The 19,759-nt window shown below is 36.7% G+C and overlaps 1 protein-coding gene across 3 annotated transcripts in view; it reads left to right on the top strand.

Annotated features, from left to right (window-relative positions):
• The window catches only part of LOC150079799 (teneurin-a-like), a 351,321-nt gene that overhangs the window by 45,638 nt on the left and 285,924 nt on the right, over window positions 1-19,759 (top strand). For all 3 annotated transcript variants that reach the window (XM_090383375.1, XM_090383374.1, XM_090383373.1), the window contains exon 3: window positions 8,865-9,050. In XM_090383375.1, coding sequence (XP_090239501.1) covers window positions 8,867-9,050 — 184 coding nt within the window. In that variant the 5' untranslated portion in view covers window positions 8,865-8,866. The remainder of the gene's footprint in view (window positions 1-8,864; window positions 9,051-19,759) is intronic.

Raw genomic sequence — 19,759 nt, 5'->3', positions numbered from 1 at the left:
GCCGGGCATTAACTCTAGAATTATTCGAAGATCTCTTGTAAATAAACCATTTGTCTTTATATTGTAAACACGACTGCGACCTTTTGCACCGCTTTACCCTTAAACAACAGTCCCCAAAGGGTCATTGTAACTGTGTGCACACGCACATGTACGCACACTACAACCCTTTAAACGTATTTCGTTTGTTACAAGCACTTATTTCCGATAGGGGTCGCTGTTCGTCGTGCTTCAAATTTTTGGCTTCTCCCAGAGGGAAACATCTGCTCGAAAGAGAAAAGCAATTTCTGCTGATAACTGCTGCAAACAGAAGTCCTCCTCTGAACTTCACGTACGTTTTGTAATAAAGCTTTGGTTTCTATGACAACCATACTCTCCTAATTAGCCGCATTATTCAAAGCAAAGTGTAGGAGTCTCTTTTAAACGTACGAATGCCTCAAAGAGAAACGGAATTTTAATTTCTAACTGGTTCTTCCATTTAAGTGAAACACAGAGAGAATGGTTCTTTTGTGTTTCAGACACATGAATGCCAGAAATGAGCAGATTCAACTGGATATGCTTTTCAAATGCTCTTTATACTCTTTTAATTAATTCTGATATAACTGTGTGTATAATACTCTTTTTTGTTTTCTTTAACAATGCAAAAGAGCATCATTTACTCTTAATTACTTGGTAAATTGGACTTTTTAATTATTCATTATATAAAATATTTTTTTTTCTTTTATCTGTTATAAGAGATCACTGTCTTGTTTGGGAGGAGATGCTTCATTACTATTACAAACCTCATTAAACCTCACGAATGTAGTCACCTTCAGAGTATTCTCCTGGATTTTATATATACATCTCATATCTTTCCCATGTCTGGAAGCGCAGTTGTAAATCATTTTCTTCAAGTTCTTTTGTTAATGCCAGCATTTCTCTGTATCTCTTCAGTTGCTTCAAAATGAGATCGTTACAGTTTTTTAACCTAGAAAACGAAAAAGTTGCATAGGGAAAGATCAGGTAAGTATGATGGATACTCCAACAATAGTGTTTTGGCCAGAAAGTGCTATTTCAAAAAGAGCTTTGTAAGAAGGCTTATTGTCATGATACAAAATTCCTTTGTCCCCCACAACGATTTGGCCTTTTTTCGACGAATTATGCTATCATATTTTTTTCAAAATATGAAGGTAGAATTCTTGATTGACTCTTGTGGAGAAACAAATACATAATAATCAATTCATTAAAAAGAAAGGTGTTGTTATTATTGTTATTGGGTTTTAGGAGGATTGTCTGTAAATTGCGTGTGTTCTGAGGTCGATTTTCTGTTTGCTGGATGGAAAATCCGAGTTTCTGGGAGGAAAAACCATGCTACCCTCTTCTTGAGACCGACTAACTCAGCCACGTTGTGACAAAGACCCATAAAAATTCCTCCCATCATCGACGGGATTCGGACTCAGGTCTTTTCCACCCATTGCGGGAAGGAACCCACGAGGACTAGAGAAAAAAGGCGATCAATATAGTTTGAAATTGTATGCTTTTTTTTCGGTCTGGATTACTTTGGACTCTTTGGTGTTTTTGTTTCCGAGTCATATGGGAAGATTACTTTGGAAGAACCTGATTTCCCAGAAGATCAGGTCTGGGATTTTGGAGGAAGCTGAACTTCCAAAAGACCAAGTGCTTCCAAAATCATTTCTGAAAGGCCTAAACAAGTTTATTTTCTCCTTAGTGTTAGCTTCATGTTGAGATTTTTTAGTAATATCTTAGTACAGGCTTTCTTAATGTTTAGATTAATTTATTTCTTACATAACAGCACAAGACAGGTGATCGCGACGTGCGTTAAGTACCAAGGCATTTAAGGCAGCGAGATAATGGGATATAGTATGTTCAGCAGCGTGTATTCTTCGATCGGTTTGCCTGTTTGCTGGATGGAAAATTAGAATTTTTCGTCCAGCAAACGGCTGAGAACTTTAATAGAATTCATGAAAAATGAATTCTATGAAAGAATTCATTGTTCATGAATATTCCCTCGTGGGTAGCACAGTGGATATAATCACCTTCCTCTACACAGCGGTTGGAAAAGACCCAAGTTCGAAGCCCTTCAATGATGCTAGGAATTTTTTTGCGTATTTTTCACAACGTGGCAGAGCTAGTCGGTTTCAGAAGAAGGTGGATGGTTTTTTTTCTCCCCTAAACTCGGGTTTTTCGCTCAGCAAACAAATCAACCACAGGACACACGTAACTACAGACATAATACATACGACGCAATACAGTTTAAGTCGATGATGCGCCTAAAACCTTACAACAACAGCAACAACCTGCAATGGAAATGTATGGTTGTTCGCGATAACCCAAGAATTTGGCGCCTGTCAACCTCGCTAAACGAGGACAGAGTTACAAAAGTTCGGAAAAATGTGCCAATAGATCGTTATTTGATCCTCAGAATGATGACTGATGAGTTGGATATGAATAAGGAGACGATTCGTCAAATTCTGAATGAAGATTTAGGGAAAGGGAAGGTTTATGCAAAACTTGTGCCGTGCAGCCCACAGATGAACAGAAGCAACGAAGAGTGTCACCGTGGGAAGACTTTATCCATACTTGTCCAGACTGTCCTAATTTCTTTGACTGTATTGTCACTGGAGATGAACGTTGGGTGTTTCAGTACGAGCCAAAGACGAAGCGTCGGAGCATGCAGTAGACTTCAAAATCATCACCAAGTTCCAAAATGCTTCGTTTACAGAAATCCAGGATCAAGATGATGCTGATCATGTTTATCAACAAACAGGGTGCGATTGTTGTGAAGATATTAAGTGGATAGAGTCAATGCTGCATTTTACATGCAGGTTCTTCAAAGACTTGAAATGCATTTCCCGGGCGAGGCTGCAATTTCGAGAGAAAGATGGCTGGTTCTTGTTGCATCACTCCACGCATTTTTGACGAAACACGACATTGTGCAGATCAACCATCCTCTCTACTCTCTCTCTCTCTCTAGCACCAACGGTATTTCTTCCTCTTTCCCAAGGTAAAAACTGCCCTATAGATGGAATTTTTTTTTATGTCCTCAACATCCTAAAAGGATGTTGAGAACGTAAAGAAAAATATAACCGCCGAACTGAACATCATCTCGTTGGACGCCTTCGCTGATTCTTTACAGAAACTTTTAGAACGGTATAATAAATGCATCCAATCAGTTGGTGATTACTTTGAATAAAAATAAAATCATTTTTGAGCTCAAGACTTTGTGCTCTTTTTATTGAACCAGTCCGGGAACTTGATTGCCACACCTCGTATGAGGCTCCCGTACGCATCAGTTATGCTAATGACACTGTTTTCAGTTTGGTTCCATAATAAAACTAAAGATAAATCAGGAAAAACGTGAACTTGTTCATAACTTTAGAGTTTTCAGAAAAGTCCTAACTGTCAGTTTTATAATCAGCTAACGAGACGTATTCTAGCATATGGGTTTCTGTGCGATACCTGAGAGTTACCATTTTCTGGATGACAGCACTAACATAATGACCTTCCAGCCACCTCCTGCGGTATTAGCGTAGGTTGAACGCTAATGGAAAAGAGCCTAGAGCAAATCTTTCGTCCTTTATAAAGACAGTAAAATGTGTCTAACAGCAACCATCCCACTTAAAACGAAATACATGACATGAGTGAGGCCCACTAAACAGCGTATCCCAGGCAACAGAAAAACACCGTTAGCTTTGCCTCTAAATAAATAGTGGTGGATGCAGCAGCATGTAAAAGCTAAAAGCATGAATAAAATTATAAGTCCATTAAAAATAATTATGAAATGTTTTTCCCCCTTTTTTTTGCATTAAGGGCTTACTTTGATCAAGACACTACCCAAGTTCCACTGTCTACAAGTAAAGAAAACATTTCCATAAAGAAAGTGCTTACTACTTGAAAAAAATGCGAGCCGAATTAACATTAGGGCCAAATGCTAACCTTTCCGCTGACAATAAATATAATTTTAAGTACTAGTCCATTAAAAATGCACTTTGCTTCCCCCTCCACCCCACTTAAGCTCACTGGATGGCCGGGCCGGACTACTTAAATTTGTTAGTATTTACTGCTAATACTGTTATATAAAGTAAAATGTATGAAAACATTTGTCTTTTAGGAAGAGAAAGACTACGTAGCCGATGTTCTAACATTAATTTGTGACCAGCTCTCAAATTCTTGGTAGAGTAGTGCCATCTGCATGGCAGGAACATAATTAGCCACCAGAAAATTTCCGTCCATAAGGTGTTCCTTCAGTTTTGGAAATAAGTAGAAGTCGCTGAAGGCCAACTGGAATTTCTCCTTTTATGCGCAATTTCCTATTGCGCATTAAAAAAAGGAGATATTCAATCTGGGCCACTATAGTGCGCCTACCATCATTCCATTCTAGAAATTCTATTCATTTAAATAGTGCTGTTGTTAACATATTAATGTAACGTTACTGTTCTCTTGTACGCGGTGGGCAGTAATTTTTTTAAATTACGTTCGCTGCAAACACGTGATTTAAGACAAGTCATTATTCCTTATCTCTAAACTGGAATATTAATGTCTGTTCCTAAACTCCTGGGACAGCCCGTGCGTGTTTTGCGTGCTTTAAAAGCTCATTGCGAGGGCAGCACTATGCCTGAGTAGATAAGATACAGTGGATAGATTGCGCATTCCGTGTATGATCAGTAAGCATAATGCTCTCTACTCCTACGCTTGTGTCGCAGATCTGCTTCTGTTGAACGATGTTATCAGCCAAATAGGAGTTTTGGCCTTTTACACCCTGCCATCCACTTCTACCCATACCTCCAACTAAACTTAGAATCTTGAGTTGGGTGCCTGCTACGAAAACTATGCAAAAAAAAAGAAAAGAAAACCATTATTTATATATTATTATGAATTAAGCACTTCAAGAAAGCTTCTTTATCTATAGAATTCTGAGAAAAAGTCAGAGATCAAAGATATTGAGTATATTGTGGGGGTGGGGGGGGTTCTTTGTGGGGCTTGTGTATTATTGTTTTTTTCTTGGTTGCCCTACTTTTCTTTATATTTTAATTATTATAATTTATCCCCTTTTTTATATGTATATCCCCGTAGTCCAATCCTCCCACTTAGCATCTGACTTGTTTGTTCTCAGAAGATTACCTGACTCGTAGGGGACCTTAATTATTTTAAGTATTTCTCCACAGGATTGGCTGAGTTTCGGAATGACAGACTCCAACACTTGAATGTAAAATAAAACAATGTTTATTAACATATCATACAGAAATTAGCAATAGTATTTGGCCAAACTATATTTGGCTGGTGACTTGTTAATTCATTAACCTTTATATGTGTAAATATCTTGTTCAAACTCAATTGTTTCATCATCAGATATTCTATTCTAATACACATTATTATTCATTATGACATGGTGTCTCTTCATGTTCTTTACAGGGACTTCAATAGGTCGTGTCATACACCTTACATAGATTCTTCCCACTCTTCTTCTGAACAGTCTGTATAATAAACCAACTACCAGCCAATGAACTGGCTCACAAAAACTTTCAGAGTTCGTGTCTCAATTTGTAAGAAAATTGCATTTATTCAATCAGACACCCTTTCTGCAATCAGGTCAACAGGAAATATTAATCAATTCAATTTAACATTACCCTTTAGAACAGATAACCCTCTATACCGTTATATATCACTTATTAATTAGCCCCTACTCAAAATCAGAAATACTCTCCACAAATCAACTCATAATAAATCGAAATTTCAACCTTTAATTTCATACATATTATAAAAACCTTTCCCAACCTTAAACAATCCTCAGTTATCTATTATAATCTCTCCTTCCAGCAAGCATATATATGAGGAGCTTCACTTCAAATTATAGGCTACGTCCGTCTTAAATACCTTACACTTTTATTCATATTTTCATTACTTAAACCTCCCTCCTTAACCATATATGTCTAGTTATCTTAAAGTCCTCTCCTTAATAAATTAAGTACACCTATGTTGGTAAACTCTCTAGCACTTACGTGTTAGGCCTGGAACTTCCCTCTCTGCTCGGCTTCCTTTCATATCGGTCATTCAGGTACTGGAATGCGGGGGCGCTCATTTGGGGACCTCGGTGATTATGGTGCTTCCCTACCGGGTACTGCACGGCTGGAATCAATCAGTGTCGCATACTCTTTACCGGTCAGCATTTCTTCTTCCGTGGATAGAGGGGTTTTCGAGTAGGTCAATGGTTCGACCACTCATTCGACTGGCTTCGCCTATATAATTCTCAGGGTGTGATTCTTCCTTCTTCCTCACTACGGCTTCCATGTTTACAGGTGAACATTCCTACTGGCTGTCGGGATATGCAGAATTTCTATCACTGCTTCCATCTACCTCAGGTCTGCAGCTATCACCCAAATTAGACTACTGCTCTGCTTAGTATCGTTCTCCAACTTCTTCAATTCATTCTCCAGACCGCTCCGTGAACTTCTTCAGACTCCCCCGAAAACTTCTTCCGAATGCCACGAAAACTTTTCCAGAATGCCACGAAAACCTTTTCAGAATCTCCCTCTCAAAATTCCCTCTATTTTCTTCCTGGCCAATAGGAGATTTGCACATCCTTTTTCCTGTGTTCTCATTTGTCTCCTCTCCTCTTCCGTGGGCGGGTCTTCTTTATTCTTTGTGCCCCAACTTCCGTGGACCTCGAACATACCAGAACAATCCAGAAAGAGAAGCGGAAGTTCAGGTCAACTGAGAAGCATCACAGCTCCTCCCGTGACCTCACGCGCGCACACCTGGTGACGTCGCCTACCTCTAATAGCGTTTCACCGTGAAATCTTTAAGAGGGCCAGCTTAAGCACTCTTGGCCCTTTCTATGGTGCATCTGCCTCTGTCTTAATGGGGGATTTGTCATGGTATATTACTTTCACTCACTCGTCAAAGAACTTCTATACAAACAAGCTACTACTAAACAGAGAGTGACTGGAAGGTATTTTTGAATTCCAGTGTTTCTTAATCCATGTTGTTTTTACCAGAAAACCACTATTCGTATTACAGTTAAATTCACATAATATTTAACAAATTTTATTAATTAATGTAAGGACGGGTCCTTACAATATTATGTTGTTTTAACTAATTAACTGCGCTTTTCCTTAAAGGGAAAGTTGTTCACATGTTTAGTGTAGAAACGTCATCGGTGTCCTTCTGAAACGAACATAATTAGATTTTATTCGAAGAAACACACAATGTTGTATACGAGTTTGCGCTTCAGTATACGCATTTAACAGTGTAGACCAGTGTAGTTAGGTTTCACCTCACGTTGTATTTTTTTATTCAAATAAAATCGGTTTTGAAAAAAGAATTCAGGCCAAAACCTCCAAAACATAAAAAGGTCCAGACGAAAAATAGTAACTAAAAATAAGCGACTATACAAGCAGTTGCAAGCAATGTCTTCATTATTAACGTTGATGGAATATTACTGAAACCTCGACAGGCGATGAGATATATCTAAAAACGTTTAACGTCCTTAATTTTTGCACATCAGTGTATATTTTGATATCCAGAACAATACGCATTAGCTGCTTAACCATAAAAAACGTAATGCTATGTTTGTTACTAAGCAACGGATGAAATGTTACATCGTTAATTGAAATGGCTGCCAATAAAATTGTTATGTCACTGAAAACGACATATTTCAATTGTTACCTAGCAACGTTTGTTACTTAACAATTGTAAGGAATGAACATTTAAACAACTTTTAATAAATAATTGTTACTGTTTCTTGGACTTGTTAGTTTTATTTACAACAAAATGCAAGCCATTGTATATTATAAACTTTTTTGGGGGATGAGGAAGCTAGGGGGCGTTAGTGTTGTAAATTCGAACTTAGTATGACATACTTTCGAAAACATTAGGCCTAATATTCAAATTGTAACTAATGAAGACGCAGATAACTGAGAAAGCCCAGAAGACATGTTTAACTTAACGATTGTAATGTGAAAACAGATTCTCTTCGTCTGTGTCTTGATGCCAAGGATTAAATGCAGATGCACAAACGAATCTGCACGCCACACCATAGCGAAAAGCCTTTGAAAAGAAACCTCAATTACTGTGAAGAATATTCTAAAGGAATGCAATTTTCCAAGCTGTATGTTGACTGGAGCAATCGACGCTGCAGCGCCAAACACACACACACACACACACACACACACACACACACACACACACACACACACACACACACACACACACACACACACACACACACACACACACACACACACATGATGTTCTAAATTGAGACGAATTAACTGCATAATGGTGGACTGTAATTCAGAGCGGAAAATTCTAACATCGGACATTGCACGAGAAACATGTATATTGATTTACTTTGATGTTTTACTTTAATGAGGAAACTTTCTCTGGACAAATTAGTGTCCACTTCTGGTAACGAGATTAGCGGTGAACAAATCAAAGGAGTCTCTATGAACACGACTGTGCGACTCTTGCATTGATGGCCCTACAATGCGAGAATACTGCATCAAGCGTAGCTACTCTCGGTGTTAAAGTTTCTGCTTATGTTTTAATTAATAAAGCTTTAAAAGATCAAAAGGAAACTTGGAGTTTTCTGCTTTGAGGCAGAATTCCCTGGAGCATATAAGAGTAGGGTCGTACTTCCCTTGGTGTGCAAGAAAAGTTGTAAATTCTGTCGTTGCTGTGATAAGGGGAAAATAATCGATTTACCTTTACCACCCTGACGCCGTTTACCCCCGCTTTATTTTTTCTATGGTTCAAGTAACGCTGCATAATCATGATTTATTTAGGTATGAAATATTTTATTTATAGCATCAACGTTTTTTTCTTGACAAAACTGATTAATAGGATGTATCTTGATTTTATATCTTCAGAGATGGACTCGCTCAGCAAACCTGGACGCCTGAATCGCCCAGGATCGCGAATTCGACGCCAGAGAAGCCAAGAATGGAAAGATTACAGCTCCTCTGAAAATGAAGAAGAGAAGCAACCCTATAGATTTCAGGAGGACCATCAATATGACGATCCGCGGAATACTGTAGATAGGAAGCATCCTTCTGGTGAGTACCTGTTTTGGTTGATTTGGGGTCTTCTTTCCATCCTTTTATCACTCTATCTTTAAATATTTTTTGCTTTTTATTTAAAAAAGAATGTGCAGCTATCAGACCGTGAAAGTTTTTATGGGGTTTGTTGTTGTTCGAGGTTCTGTTTGGGTGAAGCTTTTGCGTAGGGATTTATTTTTTTCTTTTCTTGTTGGAACTTGTTTACAGTGATGCAATCAACACTTCTTTACCAATTACTTCGTTTGAGCACTTCTGTTTTTTTTCCGCTGTCCATACTGAATTTTTGAAAAATAGGATCATAATCAATTTAGTCTGTTACTGAACCATTGGACAAGCTCAAAAAAAAAAAAAAGAATCAAGCGAGGAAGATCTGGAAATATAGCAGTGTTACTTCAACAGGACAACACTCGACTTCACAGCAGCCGTGCAATATTGGCAAGAATTTCGCTTCTGGGATTTGAAGTTGCTACGCATCCTCCCTATAAATCACATTTGGCTCCAAGGGAAATTTTTGTTCCCAAAGCTTAAATAATTTCTCTGAGGCAACTTTTTCTTTCACGTATAAACTGTTGTTTGTCTACATTCTTATAAAAGTTTATATACCCATACTTTTTTTTATATACATAGTCAAACTCAACAGTTTGCGTATATAAAAACTAGCTCGAATACTAAAATCGTCACCGTTTTTTAAAAAATTATTTTCTAAAAATAAAATTCAGTCTTAAAAAAATAATGTAATTCAGAGGCAAAAGTTTTTATGTATTCATAAATTTATGCATTAGCTTTTTTAAATTCCAGCGCAATTGTGGAAGCATTTCGTCACGAGTTGCCTTGGTATTGCACTTCTCTAAATAACAAAGCATTGCTCCAGTATACTTTACTTAAAGAACCATCTCGCATTTCACGTATTGTAGATATACAATCCCGCCTAAAAGTTTAAATCACACCGTATGATAATATTTTCATTCAATTTTTGGAAATTAGCTATGAAAAATGTAAGATTTAGTATACGAAAAAACAATGCACTACAAAGTATTTTAAGATTTTTTATTAAGCATTGAAAAATTTACAGCAAAAAATATTGAAATGATTAATATTATCAACTATACTGATTTCTCATCAAAATATTCTCCACGAGATTTTATCACTGCCTTACACAGACGAGGCATTCTGCGATTAATTATATAATGGTGACTTGACTAACGCTTATTCCAAGCAATCTGCAAGGTTCCCCATAAATTTTGTGAAGATGGGCAGACTTTACGGACTTAACGGTCTAAATGATCCCATAAAAGCTGTATTGGGTTTAATTTAGCCGATTGGGATGGCCACGCCTCCTCCAGTTCTTTAGTTGCTAGACAGACCCTGCACAGCTTAGAGCTGTGCTTCGGGTCATTGTCTTGCTGTAGTATAAAGTTTTTTTTCCCACGAAGTCCAGAGGATATTGCATTATGTTCAAGAATGTTTTTATAGCCTTCTTTTCTTAAAATTCCTTCAATTCTGACGATGTCACCCACCCCAGAAAAACAAAAGCAATCCCTGATCATGATGGAACCACCACTGTGCTTGACCATTTTCCTTCAGTTGACCTATCACATGAACTCTACGATTAGAGCCAAAAATTTCAATTTTCGACCACTCTTTAATTGTTCAATGTTGATGACCCATTAGTCCAACCCAACCCTTTCTTTCGATTTTTCGGTTTTAATAAGATTTTCGGACCACTACAAGACCATGAAGTCTTGCTTGTTTAAGACGAAATTTTACAGAATTCAAGTCGGATTTCAAGACCAGTAAGTTGTCGATTGTGTTTAGAAATTAGTGTTATCGTTTTATCTTGTGCATCCGTTGTAACTCGCAGTCGTCCTAATCGTGGTTTGTCCTTTAAACTGCCAATTCTTGAATTCAGAGGTCTTCTACACCTTTCGGAATATTCTAGAAATTTTTTAAATATCTCTTAAAGATTATTTAAGTTTTTAGATTTTTATAAATAATAGAAAATATTCTAATAAAAATTGCTAAACAGGTTGGTCCTATTTTAATAAAATCTTTGAAAATTAAGAAAAATTAAACATGAATCCAAAATTTTAGGCAGGAGTGTATTTTGTCATCAAGTTGTTCGTGTCCCAAGTCTTATCGGTGGCCTATATCTGCCCACCGATATGACTTCTGAGAGTGTTGTGAAAGGAGAATCCAATCATATTCGGAACTCAGGTCTGGGTAGATTTGTCAAGCTGGTGTTAATTTTAGGTTGTGAGTTGAGTTTTCGAGGTTTTTCATTGATTTCAGTGGAGTCGAAATGCAGGTTTGGGTAGCAGTATGCACTCTAAATAAATGCGCTCGATTGGAACAGCTCCTTTTATTTAGAGTAGTGCAATACCAAAGGCAACTCGTGGCGAAATGTCTCCACAATATGAGATCGATGCACTGAGTTTCATAGTGGCTGCTATGTCCATCGTGTGTGTAAGCGAGGTACCAACTGATATGGCGCCATCTAGTGATGATCAGATGTGCTACATGAAATGTCCCTTCATTTATTCGGTTGATGTTTAGTGGTGTTTAGGGGTGGGGATATTTTCCCAAAACGTAATGGGCTTAAATATTCCGAATGTGTATTTACTGTGGAGCTTATGGGATTAGCAAAACATTTTAATTGACTGGCATCTCTGCCTTCGGATCTGAAAATTTCCTGTTGATTTTAAAATCTCTAATTACAGTTAATGGAATTACGTTCGCAGCGTTTTATTTTTGACGCATTGTCAGATAAGCAACGGATCATTTTCGTGCAGACTCGTATCTTTATAATCTTCCATGACATTTGATGGAACCGCTGTTACTAATCCGTGCATTGTAGATGGTCTTTTATATTAACTCCCTCAATTATTCTATAACGGCAATGTTTACGTGAAGGGTAAAAAATAAACAAGAGTGCATGGCGCATATGATCGTTTGTCGCGTTGTTCTGGTGATTTTCAGATTTTACTTGAGATATTAGAGAGACTGGTGTGTCCTAATTTAAATAAACAAACTTCGTATTAACTGCTTACTATACGACATTAAATCGAGAATAACAGCAGTTTGGCCAGTTGTGTGCCAAATATCGAGATTATTGATTTAATAGTGCAAAGCTTGCACTCGGAACAAATGTAAACAGCTCGGTTAAGCTGATGTACAGAGCAACTGTACCATCGCTCAATTATTCCAATAATTGTACTTAAAGTAATGCTGCATGCGTCTTCCTTTCAAAACAGACTGCGCTTTACTAGACTTGCCTTTATAAAATGTTTATTTTACAGTCTCCAAAGGTGTCGAAAATTTAAAAATTCTGTTTTAAAATTTGGAAACTTTCGAGGGTGGATAAAAAAAAAAAGAATGCATTTTTTAACTAAGAAAAAATTCAAATATTCATGTTGAGTCGCATTTCAAATTTTTTTGCTGATATCCGTGTTCAAATGTTTGTGTTGATTTTCGTATTCAAATTTCGTGTTGATTTTCGTATTCAACAGTTCGTGTTGATTTTCGTGTTCAGAAGTTCGTATTGCTTTTTGTATCCACGTGGTATCTATGTTCAAATACCCGTGTTATTTTTGTAATCCACGTGGCATCCGTGTTTAAATACTCGCGTTGATTTTTATGTCCAAATGTTCGTGTTGGTTCAAATTTCGACATTGATTTCAGTTTTCGAATGACTACATCGATTTCTGTGTTTAAATGACCCTGTTGATTTCCCTGTTCAAACATCCATGTTCATTTCCGTGTTCATTCCTTGTTATAACATTAATGTTGATTTCCGTGTTCATTTCTTGGCTGACGTTAATGTTTATTTTTGTTCGTACGTTAATGCTGATTTCCGTGTTGATTTCTTCTTCAAATGTTAATGTCGATTTCTTGTTCACACGTTAATGTTGATTTCTTAATTAAACTTCTTTATTGCTGAAATGTTGTTCAAATGTTAATATCTATTTCTTGTTCGTACGTTAATGTTGATTTCCGTGTTGATTTCTTGTTCGTACGTTAATGCTGATTTCCGTATTGATTTATTGTTCGAACGTTAATGTTGATTTCTTGTTCAAATGTTAATTTCGATTTCTTGTTCACACTTTAATGTCGATTTCTTTTTCGTACGGTAATGTTGATTTCCGTGTTGATTTCTTGTTCGTATGTTAATGCTGATTTACGTGTTGATTTCTTGTTCAAATATTAATGCCGATTTCCGTGTTTATTTCTTGGTCGAACGTTAATGTTTAGTTATTGTTCGAACGTTAATGTTGATTTCCGTGTCGATTTCTTGTTCGATGGCTAATGTTGATTTCTTGTTCAAATGTTAATGTCGATTTTTTGTTCGATTTCCTAATTTTGATTTCGTGTTGATGTTTTGTTCGATTTCCTAATGTTGATTTCTTGTTCAAATGTTAATGTCGATTTTTTGTTCAAATGTTAGTCGATTTTTTGTTCAAATGTTAGTCGATTTTTTGTTCAAATGTTAGTCGATTTTTTGTTCGATTTCCTAATGTTGATTTCCGTGTTGATTTCTTGTTCAAATGTTAATGTCGATTTTTTGTTCGAACGTTAATGTTGATTTCTTGTTCAAATGTTAATGTCGATTTCTTGTTCGAATGTTAATGTTGATTTCTTGTTCAAATGTCGATTTCTTGTTCGAGCGTTAATGTTGATTTCTTGTTCAAATGCTAATGTCGATTTCTTGTTCGAACGTTAATGTTGATTTCTTGTTCAAATGTTAATGTCGATTTCTTGTTCGAGCATTAATGTTGATTTCTTGTTCAAATGCTAATGTCGATTTCTTGTTCGAACGTTAATGTTGATTTCTTGTTCAAATGTTAATGTCGATTTCTTGTTCGAACGTTAATGTTGATTTCTTGTTCGAACGTTAATGTTGATTTCTTGTTCGAACGTTAATGTCGATTTCTTGTTCGAACGTTAATGTCAATTTCTTGTTCGAACGTTAATGTCGAGATCTTGTTCGAACGTTAATGTTGATTTCCGTGTTGATTTCTTGTTCGAACGCTTACATTGATTTCCGTGTTGATTTCTTGTTCAAATATTAACGTCGATTTCTTGTTCGTACGCTAATTTTGATATCCGTGTTGATTTCTTTTTCGAACGTTAATGTTGATTTCTTGTTAGAATGCTAATATTGATTTCGTGTCCAAATGTTTGTGTTCGAAAGCTCGTGTTAATTTTCCTGTTCAAATGTTGGTTTCCGTACCGATGTTGACTTTTTTTTCGTTTAAATATTCGTGTTGCTTTTAATATTCAAATGTGCACGTTGATTTTTTTTTTCTTTTTTCAAATTAATGAAATTTTATCTTCTCTAATGTGTCCTTCAGTTTTGGGAACAAGTGCAAGTCACCAAAAGAAGGAACGATCTGACGAATATGACTTGAAATAGGGGAATTCAAAAAAAAATTAATGTTAACTAGAGACGGGGGGGGGAAGAAGAGCATTATTTTTGATCAGTTTCGGTCAACTTTATATTAAAAAATAAATTAGGATAAATAAAACAGAGCTATAATGCCCAATGAGTTCTACATTTGTATTAATATATATAAATAAAGAGGGATATACCTTAATGCTTTTTTTGTAGAATGCTTCACTACAACACCCTCCTAAATTCAATCAGACATAAAATTATTACTCGATGGTTTCCTTCCCAGGCAGTCAGGATCTCCCAACCCGACCACCAACACATAACCTTGAGAGTCAGAAAACATCTTGTCTAATAATAAAATCATTAAAACCATTAAAATGATCGCTGCGTATAAAAGTTAAAATGAAGAGACGTTATTCAAAATTGGATTCAATTATTTTAGCTAATTTAAAGATTTTAACTTTTATACGCTGCGATCATTTCAATGATTTTATTAAGGGGTTTTTATAGCTTTCTACAAAAAAATCTTCAAAATTTAGAGATTTATTCATCATCAAACTGCTCAAAATCATCTGGAGTAGTCAGTCCAATCTACATCTAGTTTCTTATACAGAGTAATGAGTCTACTTAAATGAACAATTTAGGTCAAATTCTGGCCCTACGAGCAATTCATCTGAAATAGAAAAATTAATGTTTGAACAAATAAACCCCATTTTCAGGCTTTGTTTTCCTTTCATCGAAAATACGAACTACCATTTTTTTTTTTTTTTTTTCAAATGTATTAGCGACGCCTATTAAATATTTACTGCTCTAAGGGATAGTAGTAGTAGTAGAGAATAAAATGCATCAGGTATCATATATGAGGTCAAATCTATACTTCGGTGTCTAAATCCACACATACACCAACCACAGAAGAATATAAAATAATAGTTTATTGTTCCCAGACAATAAAGACTGACTACAATAGTTGTTATGGAAACGGTATCACGCAAGAAAAGTTAGTCTGTATAGTGTACTTAAAAAAAAAAAAAGAAAGAAAGAAAAAAAAAGAAAAACTGTAGATTTATTAAGTTGCATGGGTGTGTGTGTTTCCTGGGAAATATCTGTTCGTTGTGTATTAGTAGACGTGCGTCCAATAAAGATGGAAACCGGAGTTGTTTGTTATTTTCGTCAAAAAATATGGATTACAAGCAGCAGCGCAAATGTTGCGTAATGGGTTAAAATGAAAAACAAAAAAAAAAAAAAAAAAAGCGAGCAAACGTATGGACATTCTTCATCAAGTGGGAAGCAAACTGTGATAGAAAAGTGAATTGTGTTAGTCTAAAGATTGGATGAGACAGAATCCAGTGATGTCAACAGAAAGCAAGGGGACACACTTCGCTACGGAAAGTACATGAAAAGGTCTCAGAAGATTTAGGAAGACGGAAAAAGCAAGAGAACCGGACAACAAATGAATCAATGGAACACGGATACAATGTGATGGAGCATCAATCTTACGTCACACAATGAAGGGCCACCAGAGTGCCTAAGCGGAACATCTGTGGAATGTCGGTAGGCAGGCGAAACAAAAACAGAACAGGAAAGAACGAAATCCGGGATAAGATAAGATATTTTTAATCCGCTAGGGATTGGAATTTTGCCATCGTATATTTCTCTCAGTGGCCGAGGGTCATAAAATACTCTCTGCAATGCCTGTTAATGCGTTGGTCGATTCATGGAGTGACTTACGAAGGTAAGGCCGGTTAAATTTCGCAGATATGCTCAAATGTCGAAACGATTGAAAAATAAAATGGAAATGGTAGGTAGAATAATTAATAATAAAATAAAAATATTCATTGTTGCTCGTTGTGAGCTGGAGTATTGTCATGGTAAAGAATACAGTTTCATTCTAACGATTTTTTCTAAATTTAATGTTTGTTGCATATTTAGAACGATTCCTAAAGTACTGTTATTCGGGGTGGCGCCTCCGTAGCCAGGTGGGAAGGAGCAGCAGTGCGTAGCACACGCTTCTTGATTAGACCGGGGTTCGAGCCCGTCACCACCAAATACGGAGGATGTGGAAAGGTCAGGGAATGACCACCGCATATCCCGGAGCAATATGGCCTTAGTTGCTAATGCTCCTAAAAACCAAACAACAACAACTGTTATTCGGGTTTAGTTGGGGTCAAGCATTACGAATACATTGAGCCATTAAAGGCACGTCTTTCCAACGGAGCATAGAAAATTACGAAGGGAGTTAGAAGAACAAAGGGAGCAAATACTTTTGTTTGAGATGCCAATTTGCAAGAACTCTTCGGGATTAATCATAATGATTGGTTTTCTAACTGCTGCACCACTTACATTTTCACAATTATTGCTAAAGGCGAATTGGTTCGAATTCGACAAATATCCTGCACTTCGACAAGCTTTCCAATGTTGTGCATTTGGGATTCGAAAAATAAATGAGCATTAAACCATTTCGAGAGTGGCTGGAAGAATGTACAACTCATTATAATTTAATTTCTTTAGCAATAGAACACGCACACAACTATCCGTAGGCTATTTAAAGACTTCAGCATCCAACCAAGAGTATGGCTGGATAGTATATGCAATAAAGATTGATGTTCGCTCTGGACGTGATTAAAGTGGATTATGTGGAGGAAGATCTCTTGTTAGTAGCTGCTTCGCTTGCAGTCCTACTGCCTAACAGCAATAACGAAGAAATAAGAGAGAGAGAGAGAGAGAGAGAGAGAGAGCGAGAGCGCAACACTTTGGCAATTGAAAAGGGAGAGCTAAAAGTACACTGAGTGCTCATTTTATTGAGAATAATAAAAAAAAAAACAGCGTTTCTATTATTTTAGTTATAATTTTTCGGCCGTGGATAGTTTAGAATTTCCTCCAAGGCATGTAAGGCCGTGAGACATCCGTATATTATGTCTGTCGATTACATTCGGTGATCGGTTCTTTTCTCTCAGAAGGATTAAAAAAAAAAAAAAAAAAGAGTTTCCGGAAGTAAAAAACCATGCAACTCTCTCCCGAGACTGACTAACTCAGCCACAGTAATTTCGGCCAGCAACGGGAATCGAACATAGACCTTTTCCGAGATGGCCTGTCAGTTAGAATGTCTGCACATACGTTTTTGTTAGCTTCCAAATTACAGTACTGCTCTCAGTTACACCACAGAAGTGCCAACGTGTTAAAAAAAAAGTCTGACAAATGAATTTGAATTTGGTAAGAATTAAATTAATTTTATTTATATATTTATTATTTTTTTAAAAAAATTATTAAGCTATTACAATTTAAGTTTAAAAATTTAGTATTCATATTTTATTATGGCTAAAATTTAGTATTCATATTTTATTCAGTTTTTGAAAAACTTTTAAACCTTTAATTTGGTTTAATAATTTTTTAAAAATTTAATTAATTAATAATTTTGGCTTTTCATTTTTCTTTTAAATGTTCACTTTAACCAATTATGTACTTGTTTTTAACTAATCATACAAACGGAAAAGTATAATTAGTTAAGTTTTTCTGTTTATAATCTATAGTCAGAAGAGTTCTAAATAATCATTAACCGTATTTAGCGGTTACGTGAGCTCGAACCACATGTGTGTGTGTGTGTGTGTGTGTGTGTATGTGGGTGAGTGTGTGTCCTTGTATCGGGGTGACTCCTAGGCATGAGCCCATCTCCACCTTTTTCACCTTTGATGACGTAGAATCTCCACGAAACGGGCCTCAAAAGTTTTTGTGTGTGTATTGTGTTGTTAAGTGCCAGACCACTTCGCCATCAGGGAGCAGCTAATACCTGGGTAACTGCTGCCTGGTGCTCGTCCCTAGGAGCCGGACTTGGGTCTACTATCGTCTGTTTGTGCATTTTAGCACATATACCGCACCCACCGGAGGTAGTGCAATACTGGTGGGTGCCAGTAATCCCAGGTTGCCGAAAGCTGGAAGCCATCAAAAAAAAAAAAAAAAAAATTGTCCAACCTAAATGTAATGCATGCTTTGATGCTACGTCCGAATGGTCCCCCCCCACACACACACACACCGAAAAGACAATGGAATGGCGTAAGAGGCAAGCGAGGTAACAGACAGCAGTATTTAGCTCCACTTGTCGCGGTCGCCAACTAATGATTCTCCCATTTTTATGCTGTTGGAAATCTGGTGAACTGGGACTGATCTGTTTTGTTTTGCTATTAGGTGTATCAGTCGATCATCCAGTTCTAGCGTTTTTCTGATGCCTAACTAGAGCCTTGGGGACTTGCCCGAATACCTTTCCTTATCCACTGTTGCCAACAGTGTTCAACCATTTAGGCTTTACGACTCACACGAACAATTTGCCACGTTGCTCACTCAGTTTCTGAAACTCTAGTGATCCGACCCCTCAGTTGTACATAACGTCATATTACGAGAAATTAAGGCACTGCACTCTCTTAGCTGGTCATTCGCTTACCGTTTTGTTTGCCTGCTAACGTTTCCATACGTTTTCGTAGCACCTTCAGATTCGTACGTCAAAAGAGTAACAAACTATTGGACGTTCTAGTGCTCCGACCAACTTAACATGCTAATCGTTTGCGTCCATATACGTCACATTTATGCAAGCAAATTAGAAAGAAGTGCACATAACAGCAGCCTCAGATTTAATCATTCTTTACTACCAATAAGATTTGTTAAATGAGTATTGTTAACGGTTGAGGGGGAGAAAAGGTTTTTCTTTTTTTTCAAAGTTAAAGGCACACTATTTGTGTTGGTCTGACTATATAAAGACCCGTTGATAACGAAAAAATTCTCTGAAGGAGCTAGCGTCTCCGACACCACCTTTCTCTCATCCCCATCTTCTCACATAAGTAGAGCGTTTCATCTCTCACCCCCCCCCTCCACACGCTTCTTCCCTTTCTACCAAAAAATGTGAAATGGAAAAGATGAAATGAATGGGTGATAGTATAGAGGGCTGAAAAAAATATTTATTGAATGGGGGGGGGGGATTTTAAGAAGGCACAGGCGATTTTATGTCAGTATCATCTGGAGTACCAGTTAGAAAGCTGAAAGAAATAATATACAGAAATTGGAGGTGGATAAAAAACTGCTTTTCTGTTTCTTTACGTGTTTCGGGAAATTTTGAAATTCTCCTCGTTAATAACTGTTTTTCAGAACAAGAACATCGCTGCTATCAAACTAATTAGAATCAGAGAATACAAAAACTGAGATAATTTTAAAAAATCAGTAAAATGTTATTAAAAATTATAATACTTTTCAGCCATGGCTTTTCAACAAATAGGTTTGGCTAAAATGAATAAATATTTATTCTGAGAAGTAACAGGTCTATCACACGTAATCA

The sequence above is a fragment of the Mastigoproctus giganteus genome, chromosome 10 (genome assembly GCF_048544385.1).
Source record: "Mastigoproctus giganteus isolate SK-2022 chromosome 10, ASM4854438v1, whole genome shotgun sequence".
In the NCBI taxonomy this organism is placed as follows: Eukaryota; Metazoa; Arthropoda; class Arachnida; order Uropygi; family Thelyphonidae; genus Mastigoproctus; species Mastigoproctus giganteus.
Note: the sequence above shows the minus strand (reverse complement) of the source record. Positions and strands in the feature narration are given on the sequence as shown.